General features: G+C 39.3%; 1 protein-coding gene across 2 annotated transcripts; it reads right to left on the bottom strand.

Annotated features, from left to right (window-relative positions):
• Positions 1-86: 86 nt before the first annotated feature.
• On the bottom strand, positions 87-15,617 carry PJVK (pejvakin). Of its 2 annotated transcripts, XM_065413830.1 has the most exons (7): positions 15,407-15,617; positions 13,287-13,313; positions 12,339-12,534; positions 9,112-9,253; positions 5,898-6,015; positions 3,850-3,945; positions 87-388 (listed from the first exon to the last, which is right to left on the bottom strand). In XM_065413830.1, the coding sequence occupies exons 1-7, from the start codon at positions 15,615-15,617 to the stop codon at positions 87-89; spliced, it is 1,092 nt and encodes a 363-aa protein (XP_065269902.1). The 2 variants fall into 2 exon arrangements, with proteins under 2 accessions (XP_065269902.1, XP_065269903.1); XM_065413831.1 differs by lacking the exon at positions 13,287-13,313.
• Between the last annotated feature and the right edge of the window lie 599 nt (positions 15,618-16,216).

The raw sequence follows: 16,216 nt of genomic DNA, 5'->3' as shown, positions 1-16,216 counted from the left end.
GAACTTAACTCAATATTCAACAATTTTGGAAATGTTGTGGCACAGTTACACTGAAGTCTATAACAATAGTCACATTCATAGATCATTTATCTCACTCTCTTGTGCCAGACATCAAAGCAAGGCACAGCATGCAGTCGTACATACTTTTGTCCATTAAAAGAACACTCTAGGCATCCATAAACTGTCTCTCTTTTAGAATTTCCCATTCCACAAAGGGCACAAGGACCTTTTGGGATGTTGTTATTAAGTAAATTAACCCGGATATGAGACCCTTCTCTGAGATAGCTTGTAGAGATATCAGTCATGCTTGCAGCTTTTTCATAATAGTCTGTAAAAAGGTCCTCCAAGTAAGCATCTGAATTAGCAATGATATCCATTACCCTTTTATCTGAAAAAGAATGCACACAAAATAGCAATGATTTGTCATCACACTATGAACACACCAGGACACATCATACTATTAATCCACTGATGGAAATAAGTACTGAATTATGAAGCCATATTAGAGACACCATTTTATGGTTGTAACTAGGTTTTCCATTGAAACCCTAATTTTGACACTTTTACTTCAAAGGGGAGGCAGAAATTTCTTACAGATATCGTCTGCCAGAGGACAATGTTGTCACTGGTGAAATAACAACCCTACATCTCATGAACATTTTGAGCATTTGAAAAGTTGGTGATAATTCACATTTGAAATGTTTCTCTCACTTTTTTGGGGGGTGGGACGGGAGAGGAGGGCAGGAAAAAGAAATGGACATCATAAATTCCAAACATAGTTTAATTCTGGTGTCCTCCAGGAGGGCCAGCACCTAATTAGTTTTGGAAAATTTGGTGGGTATATTTCTGAGCTGTTTATGGAATTCAGGACACTATTTACAATGATATGCAGGCTCACTGATAAACTCTCCAGGAGCAGAGACCTCCCATCAGACCCCAGTAGCCTTTGTATTTTTATAAATATTCCAGCATGCAAAAAAAGTGTTTGTGTACATCTGCAGGATTTAGAATCTCTTTAGGAATAGGACTGAAATCACTCTATCCTCCCAATAGTGGTCAGTCAGCACACTCCAACAGACCAGGGATCATTTTCTTCCACTTCCAACATGAGCATACATGCCTCAGATCTTGAATACTCTAAACACCCTAACAAGACAGGTTTGAGATAACTCTTGTACCTGATACAGGCCAGAAAGGTGAATGCAGATATTATAGTACAACAAAAAAAGACTATTACCACATTCTCAAATCTAAATTTGTCATCAGTATCTAAAAAGAAGTGAAGTAATTTCCATTATGAATGGGAGCTGCAGGTACCCAGCACCTTTGGAAATCAAGCCATTTTTATTTAGATGTATAAATAAGAACCTAATTTTAGGCACCAAAGGTTGAAAGTATTGGCCTATACTCTTTTAATACATATACCCAACATGGGACTCTCCATTTTATAACTAATGGAGTTGTTACATCAATAAGCAGTGTATAAGCAATGAAAAAACACAAAGTTAGAGTACTGAAATCTGAACTTAGTATTTCCAGACTGATGTTTATACTTTTTGAAATATGAGTTTAACATGCTAATTTCCTGACTTTCATACCGTGAGCCAGATCTTCAGCCTCTCTTAAATCCCCTTTGCACCAATGTGGGGCAAACGGGACTGAAAGCTGTCTTAAGACAGCAGGAAAGGACTTCCCTAGAATAGGTAAATCCTGTGTTGTTATAAGGCGGGCACAGCCATCCCCTACAGCAGCTATTCCTGGCTCCCTATGCAGAGGCGATGTTCCAGGCCAAGAGTATGAAGCACTCCAAACAACTTGACCAGCAGAGTGATTCCTTGGAGACTGTTATCCACTGGTGCAGGTTAGAGCAGCACTGAGGCTACTTAAACTTGCAGTACAGGTTGGTTTGGCCTCCAGCAGCCCCCAAGATCAGGGAGGGGCAGTGGTGCAAGTAGAAATCATTTCTTGCCAGTACGCTGCACTCATGGGAGGGACACAAAGCAGGGGGGCAGGTGACCTCCCCACATGACTACTACTCCCCTCCCCACCCTGCCTCCAGCCCGGGGCCCCCGCGCTCTCCCCATCCCTTCCCCATGATCCACATCCATCCCACATTACTGGGGTGGTGGTGCAGCGGGGAGCTCTGTCCTCCTCCCGCTGCACTGGAGACTTCTGCTGTACAGACCCCAGGCAGGAGGACTCAGGAGACACAGCTGTGTGGAAGGGCTGGGAGCCGGACTGGGAGCGGTACAGCCGCACCAGATGAGCTGCTGACGTGGGGTCGCCCAGCAGCCCTACGTTCTGCTCCTTTCGCAGCTGCGGTTCCCAGGAGATCAGGGCTTTCCAGAACCACAGCGGTGAAAGCAGCAGAATAACGCGGGGCTGCCGGGCAGCTCCACGCCGGCAGCTCCTCCGGCATGACTGCTGTACTACCCGCAGCCTGACCCCCAGCCCTTCCATTTACCTACTTCTCCTGAGTCCTCCTGCCTGGGATCTGTACAGCAGCCCTGCCAGAGAACAGGGCGGGGGGAGGGGGCGTACAGCGGCCAGGGCCGGCTCCAGGCACCAGCCCACCAAGCTTGTGCTTGGGGCGGCACCTGGAGGGGGGCGGCACGCGCTCCGGCCGCCGGGGGGAGAGTGGAGCCCCCGCCGGGGCTCGCCGCCCTCCTCCCAGGGCTCCGGCCGCCCTCCCCCACCGGCGCCCTTCCCCCGGCTGCCGGGGTGAGAGCGGAGCCCCCGCCGGGGCTCGCCGCCCTCCTCCCAGGGCTCCGGTTGCCCTCCCCCCGGCCGCCGGGGTGAGAGCGGAGCCCCCGCCGGGGATCGCCGCCCTCCTCCCAGGGCTCCGGTTGCCCTCCCCCCGGCCGCCGGGGGGAGAGCGGAGCCCCCGCCGGGGCTCGCCGCCCTCCCCCCCGGCGCAGGGGGGGGGGCGGCCGGAGGCTTTTTTGCCTGGGGCGGCAAAAAAGCCAGAGCCGACCCTGACAGCAGCCCTGCCAGAGGGGGAGGGGTAAAAGTGGAGTAAAGGCTCCTACACAAAGGGCACCATTAGAAGCAGATGTTTACTGCACCACAACATTTATCTTTATTCTTGTATTTGTGGTTTTTCCCATTCTTAGAATAAGAAATACTGAAAATGGAGCCTTATCCTTCATTCACTGAAGTAAGTAGCAAAATTCCACTTGACCTCAGTGGTCCAGGATCAGGCTCATACTACAGTAAATTTTACTACCAGGGATGGTAAATATCCAGTATTTAATTGTACCCAACATACAACATGGTTAAAATGTTTTCATGTTATTTGAAGATAAGAAAGAAAATCTATATGTAGATACAGGCCAATTCCCTGTCAATTGAAGATTACGCCCTACTGAGGATTTTCTAGTATTTTAAATTAATAAATATATAACATTTACAACCTCAACTTTATCTTAACTTTATGTATCATCCTTTGATATCGACTATGCAATACTTTCTAAATTGTAAAAATATAGAACAAATTTACATACTAAGATATTGTAGTTGTACAATTAGTATTTATGATCACCAATATAATTTATTTTAAGAAAACAATTAGAAGTTTTCATGATAAACAAAATAATATATTCATATTAATTAAAAATATAATTATTTAAAACCAGACTCTCTCCATTAATATCTTAAAATCTTTACAATTATTTTGAATAGATCTGATCATAGCCAAAATAGCTATTATCTTGGTGCAAATTTTAAAGTGTAATTCTATCTTGATTAGATGCTTTTGAATTTCTGACCTTTCCTACTAAGTCAAAGAAAAAAAACATGCACTTAATCCATTTGATTAGTGTATTTGGACATAAATATCAAACATCATACTTCGGTGGAACAGATTCCTCCTTAATTTGTTCAATGAAAATGATCCAGATTGCTCTTTTTCAAATCCTCCTTTTGAAACTGGAGTGACACAGAACTCTGTATTAAAGGAAAAAGTAGAACCTTCGGAACGATGAAATTCAAAAGCTATACAATTTCGAAACACAGCTTAGTACAAAATGTTTTCTGTTATATAACATGTACAGTATTATAAAGCTAAGAGAATGCTTAAAATTAAATACAGCTTTCCTATTAGTCATTCTACTGGTCTTTAATTCCTAGGAAAGATGGTGTAAAACAACATGTACACAGTGTTAGCACAAAAAATGAGATGAAACAGAGAGAGAACAAGATGAGATAAAGTAGTAACTACTTCATTTATTAATTTAGATGGTTTATAGTGACCTTCACATTAGGCATTTCCTTATGGTTTCCTGGCTAGGTTAAATGTCTAAGGCAGTCAGCATTCCATTAACAGACTGCCTCACGTTTGGAGTAAAAGCAGAGTCACACACCCATTTGAAACCAAAAATGGAAAATCTGCAATTGTGAATGGTTTTCTGTGATTCACCACATAATCAGCTGTAAAACTTTTAAATTAAACAAAAATAAAATTCTTAATTTTTTTAGCCTCTAAGGTTGTAAAGAAAAGGCTTTGAAGTAAACTGATGCCATATTGTCTTAATAAATTTACAAAGAACTTTAAAGAGATATACTAACAGCTCTCATTCATCTGTATTGGGGATTACCTCTGCACCTTAATGATAAAAATTTAAATATCAATTTTGCTATTTCATTGGTCATTTTAGTAAAAACATCTAATTAGTGCACCTATCCCCACTGTGCAATGACAAAGTAAAATGGAAAATAATTCCAAAATTAGGATTTATGTGTTTAATTTAATATTAAAATGAATATCAGAGGGATTCTGTACTGCTTGTATTATCTTTTTTCATAGTTAATTCAATAACTACTTTGGTTTTTTTAATGCACATAAGGTTGTCACAGAAATGTAAATGTGTCACTATGCTTCAAACTTCAGAGTGCCTTTGTCATAGAATGTATCTCCAATGTGTTGCAAAGCATCTGGGGCCCCAATCAGAACCTCTAACAAGTGAGTAGTGTTACATGCATATATGGAGATAGATAATATTCCATGAGGTAATTCTTATCTTTTTGGTTATATTTTTTAAATACAATCTAAATTATATGGTCACTAAAAGCCTGATCCTGCACTTCTGAAGTCAATGGGAGTTTTGCCATTAACTTTAATGAGTGCAGGATCAAGCCCTAAAACTATATTATGGGTTATTATTACCCCATACTTTGACTGACTGAAGGTTCCCATCTAATTGTAGTCCTGGGCTGGGATAAAGCACACTGGGAAATGAGGGGAATTTATAAAACCATATCCTTTCCACAGACTGGGAGAGTATTAGGCAGGTCAATCCACTTTGTTTTGTGTAACCGTGTTTTTTTTAAACTTTGTAAAGATTTGGAGGTGACCGTGTCTGACTAGTCTCTGACTGTGTTTCATTGGTTTGGGGCAAACTGAAATAGAAGCTCCAGGCAGGAGAAATATTTTTGTTTATCAATTTCACAGACATGCCTTTTTTAGAGGGGCCTGCCATGCCACATTCTTCTTTTATGGAGAAATGGATCAGATGGCCCTAAGATATTCAGTTTCTTACAAACCAGCAAAGGCATACACTGATATGCAGATGTATTTTTTAATGTTTCATTGCTAACAGTGTGATTTCATTTTTCAAAAACTTACATTTAAATATCTGATATAGTTAATTCTGTGAAAGCATTTCCAGGATAAATCAGACCCTTTAATGCCTTTTATATTTATCCTAGCAAGAACTAATTGTGGATTAAAGCTAAGGCTCTGATGAGGTCAGACAACTGACATGTATAAAGTTAAGTATGTGCATAAATATTTATAGGATTGGAGCTGACACATGTCAAGTCTCAGTTTAAGAACAATGTTTTAAAGAATCAAATTACTATATTAGCAATTATAATAATAACACAAAAAAATTACTTACCAAAATTACCATCCAAGTGAATATAAAGTTCAAATACACTAAATGCAATAGTTGTGTGAGCTGGAAAAACAATAGCTTTGTCTCGTCCCTTGTGATTTTGGTCCTCAATAATATGAAACTATGATTTAAAAAAGGGAAATTTTATTTCATTAAGCAAAAAATATTTACAAAAAAATGTTTTGAACAGAAATGAAAATTAAGAGTAATAGCTTTAAAATATAGTATGAAAATTTCAGCAATGGAAAGACTCTTTTGAAGTTGAAGATCAAACTCCTCCTCCAAAGAAATTTTCCCAGTTCTGATCAGTATACTAATGTCATCCTTTCTTTTCTGCACTTCAGTAATGTTTGATAGAGAGAGAAAGTATCAACTGGCCATAGAAAATTAGGCAGTATATCCGATACATAAATTAGTGATAAGCATAACTCAAAGGACTTGCAGGATTATGCAAACCTAATTATCCAAACCTAATGATATGCAAACCTAATTATCCAAACTTTCTGAGATCCCTGCTCTCTGTGTACGACTAACAATATCATAGCTTTATCCTTCCAGTCACCCAGACTCCCAACAAGCCTTTGCTTTCTGACTTCCTGCAACCAGGTCCAATCATCATATCTCCTATTTTGACAAGTCAGTCACAGTTTCTATTTGAGGGGAAGCTAAGAATCCAATCCAAAGCCCACTGAAGTTAATGGAAAGAGTCCCATAGACTTCACTGGATTTTGGATAAGGATCTAAGAGGCCTGCTTCTGTCCTCCCAATAGCAGCTCCTCTTTGGAGGAGTCAGAGTGGGCCTCCCTCATGTTTGGATGAAACAGCAATGACAGAGCCAATATCTTGTGTTGCCATTCTTCAAATATTATATGGTCTGGGACTATATGCCATAAAGCATATAAAATCTTAATTCAACACACACACACATACACACCACATCCCATTCCACTTTTGATTTATCTCAACTGTTTTCTGTATCTTCAACCTGACCTATGTCTTTGTTCATTTTGTTTTTCACTTCTCATCTCTTTTCTTCTCTGTGTATTTTTTCTAGTTTTGCTTTCTATTTTTTCACCTTGTTTTCCTTTTCACCCCCTTCTTTTCCCTGTTCTCCCTTTCTGGAATCAGGAGGAAATTTGGATCATATTTTTCACCTAGGCAATGATTTTCTTTGTATGGGAGTGAAGAAGAGTGCAGTTGGTGCCAACTGAAAGTGAGTAGGTAAGACTGACATCAAAATGTCTTCAAATCAAATTTAAAGAAGTACAGACACCCCCCGACTTACCCAATCGTTGCATTCCGGAAAGCCTTGTGTAACTCGAATTTTGCATAAGTCGGAAATGTATACCCATACGTTAAAAAAAAAATTCCGCAACTTGAAAATCCTATTTCTGGCTTATGGAACTTTTTCCGTAAGTGCGAATTTGCGTAAATCGGGTCTTGCGTAACCTGGGGAGCGTCTGTAACTGTAAATATCACACTATCCAAACACTATCAAAATCAGCTCTCAAACTTAGTTGTGCTGATCCTAAGCACTAATCTTCCACCTTTCTGTCTGCCAGCTGTTTTCTTATGGAATTTGCCTTTTAATTTAATAATTTCATTCCAGATTGCACCTTCTCATCTATAGCACTGTAGCTGGTCCATTTTTAAACGAGGAATTAGCATCTTTTAGAAGCAGTACATTCAGACTCAATTAACCCAACAGCAGGGACTGGGAAGGGAGAGGACACATGTATTATTATTACTGTTATTATGATGGATGTGTCAGGGACACAGCTGGCTCCCAGCCTGGTCGCTAGGCAACCCAGCAAGTTCAGATAGGCCCAATGAGCCCCTTCCAAACAGTTGCACTGCCTGATTGGGCAGAGGAGCCAACGGTTTGCTACTTGAACCTTGCAGCCACCACATGGTGGCTGCTCAATGCATATCACACCCACAGCCGTGCTTACTCTGCTCTCACCTGCTGCAGTCCAGGCGCCAAGCCCTGCCCTGCTTCCCAGCCCCTTCTTGCTCCAGCTCCAGCCTATACCTGCTTCATCCCCAGTCTCCCTGTTCCATTCTGGTTTCTAACTTCTAGTTCCAACTCTTTGCTATGTCCCTGACTACAATTCCAGCTTATCCTTTGTCTTAAGATTCTGACTCCAGTTCTCAGCTTCAGTTTGGCCCCTTGATTCTGACTCTAGCTTCATCCTTAGACTGGTGCCTGATCCCTGGATCTTCACTTATCACCTGAATTGCCACCACAACCACCTGGCAAGGTCCTCCTCCATCCACAAGGTAGGCTGCCCATGCCCTGGTAGCTTACAGAATGGCTACAAAGCCAGTTCTAAGGAATCTGGGACAAATTTCACTAGAACTGACTGGGATTTCACTAGAACAAGACTGTACCTAATCACTGCAAACAAGGCCATCTTACCACCCTAGTCCTATATAACTATAAATAACACTGTATTGGCTTCCATTAGCTATTAATAAATGGTAAATTGCATGACTGGGGAAATTAAATTAGAACTAGCTAATTCCTTCTTTCTCCATTCTTTTTAAGTGATCTGTCCCCTTCTGCCTCATGCAGAATCTGGCTTGCAACCAAGTTTTCTAATTGTAGAATCTGCATTTATATTTATGTAAAAAAACCAATGTAAGATGCTCCCCTATATAAAATACCACAAAAGCTTCATATACATGAATAGTTTTTCATGTATTTAAAAAAAAAAATAAGGCCCTGTGTGAGCAAAACAACAGTACTTGTTACCCATAAGACTGGTCATTTTAAAATATGAAAAAGTGTACAAGTCTGACAACCAAGTTCTCCTAGTAATGTTTTTAATTATAGTTTATTAAAATAAAAAAATGGCAATATGGAGAGCATCACACACATAGCATAATTATGGTATATGGCCTATTCCAATATTAAATTAATAGAGTGGGATGAAATCCTGGCCCCAATGAAGTCAATACAAGTTTTGCTATTGACATCAGTGGAACCAAGATTTTACCCCAATATCCTATTCTGGCATAGTTTTCTCTAGATCTGAAAAACAGAGAGAGGGTCAGAGTTTAATTTAATTTACATCAGTACAATTCCATTGACTTACATTGGAATCGCTCTGGATTTACACCAGTGTAAATGCAATTAAAATCTGGTCACAGGTCCTTACAATAAGAATACAAGTCCCTACTATCCATTTTATTAGTTAAAGAAGTCTATATTTACCCTCATTGTTTCCCCACGCATACCAGCATGCACAGATAATGAGCATTGCCGTGTTGTTCTAATACTTTCCATGACCACACACAGAACCTCTTTCCTACTTTCTCTTGATTGTCGGACTAGGCAGTGATCAAAGTTAATTTTTCTAAAATTAAAGGAGAAAAAAAATCCACAGATAATTAACAAATTAAACAGCAGCTAATAAAGTTAGACATTTTTAAAATCAGCAGGCTTGGCTAGCTTGCATCCAAGAGTTTAAAAGAGTTGGCTGAAGAGCTATTGGGACCATTAAAATTGATTTTCAATTAGTCCTGGAACATAAGGAAGTTCCAAAGGACTGGAAAAACGCTAATGTGCCAATATTTTAAAAAGGTAAACAGGAAGACCTGGGTTATTATAGATGGATTGACCTGGGCACTAAAAAGAACAGCTGATATGGCACTTGATTAATAAAGGATTAATGGAGAGTAATATAATTAGTGCCAATTAACAAGGATTTATGGAAAACACATCTTGTCAAATTAACTGGATATCTTTTTTGAGATTACAAGTTTGGTTGATAAGGTAATAGCATTGATGTAATATACTTTGATTTCTGTAAAGCAATTGACTTGGTACCAGGTCGACTAGTACCTGCTGAAAGTAGGGGGGGGGGAAAGGGCACAATTTAAAGGTTCACCCCCCCAAAGAGCTTGAGTCATGGCCCCCCAGGCATGCCTCTCCTCTTACCCTCAGCAGCTCCTCCCTGCAGCTCCCAGCTGTTTACTGCTGCCTCTCCCATCATGGCAGCAGCTCCCAGCTTGCATGCTCCAGCAGCTGCTGTGCAGGGAGGGGACCCAGCCACACCATGTGACCAAGCAGGGTCACCAAACCCTGGCAATAATCTGGCAGGGGGGCATATAACTCCACGTGCCCTCCCCCCACATCACCTCTGCTTGGTACCACGGACATTTTGTTTAGAAAACTAGAACAAATCAAATTCATAATAACACACATTAAATGGATTAAAACTGGTTAAGTGATAAGTCTCAACATGTAATTGTAAACAGGGGATCATCATCAAGCAGGTGTGTTTCTAGTGAGGTTCCTGGTCCTACGCTATTTAACATTTTTATCAATGACTTGGAAGAAAACATAAAATCATTACTGATAAATGTTTGCTGAAGAGATTGGGGGAATGATAAACACTGAATAGGATAGGTCACTGACACAAAGTGATCTGTATCACATGGTAAGCTAGTTGCAAGCAAACAATAGGCCTTTAAATACAACCAAACATAAAGTCATACATCTACAAATAAAGAATGTGTGGCCATACTTACAGGACCAGGGACTTCATTCTGGGAAACGATGACTCTGAAAAAGACTTGGGGGTCAAGGTGGATAATCAGCTGAACATGAACTCCCGGCAGTGTGACACTGTGGCCAAAAGGTCTAATGTGAACCATGGAAGAATAAACAGGTGAATCTTGAATACGAGTAGGGAGTTTATATTACCTCTGTATTTGGCACTTGTGCAACCACTGTTGGAATACTGTGTCCCATTCTGTGTCTACACTTCAAGAAGGATGTTGAAAAATTAGAGAGGGTTAAGAGAAGAGTCACAAGAACCATCAGAGGACTGGAAAACATGATTTATAGTAATAGACCCAAGGAACTCAATTTATTTAGTTTATCAAAGAGAAATTTATGGGATGACTTGCTCACAGACTATAAGTACCTACATGGGGGAACAGAAATTTGCAAGAGGGCTCTTCAGTCTAACAGACAAAGACATAGCAAGATCCAATGTCTGGAAGCCGAAGAGATACAAATTCAGGCTCAAAATAAAGCACTTAAAAAAACAGTGGGGGTAATTAACCATTAGAACCAGTTACCAAGGGATATGGTGAATTCTGTATCACTGGAAACTTTGAAATTGAGATTGGATGTTTTTCTAAAAAGATATGCTCTAGTTCAAACAGGATATAATTCATGCAAGTCTTCTGGCCTGCATTATGCAGGAAGTCAGTGTACATGATCACCAATGGTCCCTTCTGGCCTTATAAATCTATTTAATATATTCATAAGTGATCTGGAAAAGGTGGTGAACAGTGAGGTAGTAAAATTTGCAGATGATAACAAAATTACTCAAGATAGTTAAGTGCAAAGCTGACTGCAAAACATTACAAAGGGATCTCACTGAACTGGGTGACTGTACAACAAAATGGCAGATGAAATTCAGTGTTGATAAGTGCAAAGCAATGGATACATAAAAGTGATTGGGTCTAAATTACCTGTTACCACTCAAGAAAGTGATTTTGGAGTCATTGTGGGTAGTTCTCTAAACACATCCTTCCAATGTGCAGCAGCAGTTAAAAAAGCTAACAGAATGATAGGAACCATTGGGAAAGGAATAGACAAGACAGAAAATATCATGATGCTACTATATAAATCCAATGTATGCCCATGCCTTCAGTACTACATGCAGTTCTGGTCACCATCAAATAGAATTTGAGAAGGTATAGAGAAGAGCAACAAAAATGCTTAGGGGTATGAAAGAGTTTTCATAGCAGGAGAGATTAAAAAAGACTGGGACTGTTCAGCTTGGAAAAGAGACAACTAAGTGGGGGAATATGATAGAGGTCTATAAAATCATGAACATTATGGAAAAAGTGAATAGGGAAATGTTATTTACCCCTTCACATAACACAAGAACAAGGGGTCACCCAATGAAATTAATAGGCAGCAGGTTTAAAACAAACAAAAGGAAGTACTTCTTCACACAACACACAGTCAACCTGTGAAACTCAATGTTGTGAAGGCCAAAAGTATAACTGGATTCAAAAAAAGAATTAGGTACGTTCATGGAGGACAGGCTCATCTAACCAAGATATTCAGGGACACAACCCCATGTTCTGGGAATCCCTAAACCTCTGGCTGCCAGTAGCTGGGACTGGATGACAGGGGACGGATCAATCGATAATTACCCTGTTCTGTTCATTCCCTCTGAAGCATCTGGCACTGGCCACCGTCGGAAGACAGAATACTGGGCTGGATGGATCATTGGTCTGACCCGTATGGCCATTCTTATGTTCTTATTAAATGATCATACAGCAAATCTTATTAGTTGGTTTACAGTTCTCAAAGCCTAACCAAAAAAACCCGAATCACACTGGATTTCAATGTAATCTCACATAATCTAACCATCGAATCACTTGGGCCAAGTATATAAAAATTATAGTACTAACCTAGTAGTAAGTTCTTTAAGTAATGTTGGTACTTCAACCTCATGTTTGGTCACTATACCAAATGAAGCTTTTACTGCAATAGAATCTGATCCAGCAATGTTGACCCCAACGTCACTCATTATCTGATTTCCTCGTCTACCATAGAGTGAAACATCTGATTTGTCTTCATAATTCAACAGCTGATAGGATGAAACACCTGAGGAAAAGAGGATACTTGCTGTATTTTGGGGGGGGAAAGTCTCATGCCCATATACAGAAAATAAAATAGAAGTCCATTAGGTTAGAAACAGAATAAAACCTAAATACACAGACATTAATGGCTGAGAATTATAGTAGTGATTCAAACCAAGTCCGGCATAGCGCAAAACTGTTACTAATTTTACAGGACCAAACTTAAACTAAAGAATGGGAGTATCACTCTGAAAATATCAAACACAAACTTTATTCTTGTGGGGTGAAATTCAGAGCAGCAGAAGGGTCTCAGACAAAAATCATACTTATTGGAATTCTTATAAAGTATCCTTTCATCCACAGATATCAGAGCTCTTTACACAGGTGAGTAAGCGTTATCCCCAATTTATTAGTGGAGAAACTGAAGCACAAATGAAGTGACTTGTCCCAGATCACATAGTACATCAATGGCAAATCCAGGAACAGAATTTAAACTCTTAACACCCAGTGTAATGCCCTATACTAGACCACATCGCCATTCTCCTGACATTAAGAGTGGCTGTGGTGGTACATAGGGCCTCTGTTTGGTATAAGGGTGGTTTATGCCCTCTGATTTTTATTTTATTTTTAAACACAATCCTCATTGCTGAAGAGTCCCATATAAAAATCATTTTAATAAGTGCTGAGTTTCTAGTTATATTTATAGTGGCAATTTAGCTGAATTTGTTTTTCATTTCTGTAATACATGTGTGACACACATGACTACTAGTAGCATACCTGGCTTAATTTCCTGGCCCCCATCACCTAAAAGGAGTCAGTTAGAAAAGGTTAATACACCTGTCACATGATAAGATGCAGCATCCATTGATTTCATTGTCTACTTTTATAATTTCTTCTGGAGAAGTAGCAAAACACATAGTAAGTCATCTGACTTTCTTGAAATTTTGCATGTACGCAGATCTTGGTATGAACTAAAGAATCCATTTTTGCTTGAACTCTATTCTAACTTAATAGGCATTTTTAGTTAATATTTTCCTTGTGATTCACAATATATTTCTGTTCTACTTGTGGAAAAAATTAGAAGATACCGGCTGACAATATAGCACAACTGAAGTCTTTTATTAACAAAGGAAGTTACAGACTTTTCATAAAGTGAATTTTAAAGCTTTTGAGTGTATAATATTTTTCTCTCATAATGCTAAGTGGCTTGTCACATTTTCCAGTACCTTTGTCATCCAAAAAGTAGAAATTCAATTACAAATTAAAGCACATTGTCCTCATGAGATGTAACCCCTATTGAAAGGACACTGCTAAGATGTTTTGTTTGTTTGTTTGATCTTTTTAAAACTAGATTTTACAAGAAATCTTTTGCAACTTTTACTTACACAAGTAATCTTACTGAATTTCTCATAGGTGCAAGGCTAGAAGAATTTGACCCTATTTGTGTGTCAAGTCTCTGTGTAGTCTTGAAATAGAAATGTTTTTCCTTAGTGGATTTTTCTGCTTTCAAGTGCACTCACTGCATTAAAGAGTCATTGGGCCAGAGCGAGAAAGAATGACTCCATAGCCTGTTGGTTAGGGAATCCATCTGGGCTGGGGAGACCCAGGGTCCAGTCCCCATGCTCCAATGACCCTTTAATTATTTGTACACAGTGGAACAGCTTCAACTGAAGAAAGTGAGAGAGCGAGCCCCATGGTTCAGCGGTTAGAGAGCTCTCCTGACACAAGAGAGAGTCTCTGTTCAAATCTTCTCTCCGCAACAGGAGGAACTGAATCTGGATCTCCCCCATCCCAAATGAGTGTTCTAACCAGAGGGCTAAAGTTATCAGGTGGGCACCACTTCTTTCTGTGTGGAGTGAGGTAATTACCTAACTGCCCCTTACAAGAAACAGCTTAGGCATCTAAGCCACCTGACGCTAGGAGAGGGGTTCCCGGTTGTGGAACACACATAGAGATAGACACTTCTCTGCAGCTCGGAATTAGCCATCTGTCTTAATAACAGCTTAAGTCACACAGCTCTTGTCAGTCTTTCCTACTGGCTAGCTTAGGCAGCTCCCCATCTAGTGGATCGCATTCTTAAAGTGCCTATCTTGTGACATTCATTGTATAGGGAGTTTAGGCACCTAACTCAGGCTATGTGGATCCCAGGTAGTTCCAATGATTTTCTAAACACCTATAAAAGCTAGGCATTGTGACATTCAGCATCACACCACTTTTGTGGATCTGGACCTATAGTTTAAATTTTGAACCTCCTACTTAAGACAGAGTCTCCTTAAGATTTATTCGAATTATACATATCTAGAGGTAGTTACACTACTGAAATATTTGACTAAATTATAAAAACAAATTACTATGGCCCAATTCTTCAATCAGATCTGCATGGGCAGACCCTTGTGCTTGAACAGATCCCCATTTAGCTGGTACAAGAGGTCAGTCACATGAATCAGTTGCAGGATTGGAGCCCATTATTTCTATTCAACAGTGACGCTTCATGGAGATGTGCCTTGAAAACGTATATATAGTACAATGGAACTTTAAATAACTCATAAATAACATATGCTAACATATTTACCAGGAATCTTTTATGATAATACTTTTTAAATACACACGGCTGAATTATACTTGCTATTTATTAGTACACAAAAATAATCAAGATTTGTTAATAAAATGGATTCCTGAAAATTATTCCAGAATTTTAGCCATTTAGTAAACATATTTGTGCAGTTTTTTAAATAGAAGTTTGACTATTTTTATAATTTATTTTTTCATTTCTCATTAATTGCATGGCTAATGAAGATAATTATCATATTACAAATACTAATTAAATATAACACCAGGTCTATGTTTACTGCAAAACCTTAATATTTCAGGCCTTAAAGAAGAACAGAAAAACTTACCAGCTGAAATTTCTTTCTCTCCCTGAAGAATGTCTTTTAGGGTGAAAGGTGTCGAAGCAAATTTAGATTTTTTTGAAAGAAAACATTTTCTCTTCTTAATAACAAGACTCAGAGGTTGGTATTTGTCAGCTTCACTGAGGCTAGGAACAGGGACTAATCTCCCACCATCACCAACCTGCTTAACAAAGTTTTTGGTAGCAGCAGCAAACATAGTATGGCATTAATAATAATAAAAAACCCTGTATCAACTGCAGCTTCCAACCCTCATACCCATGTTAAAATATTTTAGTAATTGAATGATCATATGGCAAAACTTAAAGTCTAGCTCCTTTGTTTAAAGCCTAGTTACATTTTACTTGGAGAAGAGAATCAGTAGGGTCATCACCACCCAGCTTCTAGTGTATTGTTTTCCAACTTCCTTCTGTTCTGCCATCTCATCCAGTACAATGAATAATAAATTAACTGTGTAAAATGATACAGAGATGATTGCTCAATCTTTAGTAGTATAATGCCATTATTTGAAAATACGTAAGATGATTGCTTTAGAATCAAAAGATTACTAAATTCTGCAGTCATCTTTTTTTGTTGTGATTGCAAAGACAATGATATAATTTCTGTTTAATGAGCCTGTTATCCAGCTGGATCCCAAAGTGTTTTACCAATGGGAATTCACCTGAGCAGGCCTGCTGAGCTACACAATTGGAGGCCGGGAGGAAGATCCTTTCAGTAGTGCTTGCATAATAACTCTATTAAAGAGCTCAGCCCTGAAGAAATAAACTTCAGATTGTGCGAGCCTTTCTAAATTTTTTC

The sequence above is a fragment of the Emys orbicularis genome, chromosome 11, assembly GCF_028017835.1.
Source record: "Emys orbicularis isolate rEmyOrb1 chromosome 11, rEmyOrb1.hap1, whole genome shotgun sequence".
NCBI lineage: Eukaryota > Metazoa > Chordata > Testudines > Emydidae > Emys > Emys orbicularis.
This window is presented reverse-complemented; position numbering and strand designations above follow the sequence as displayed.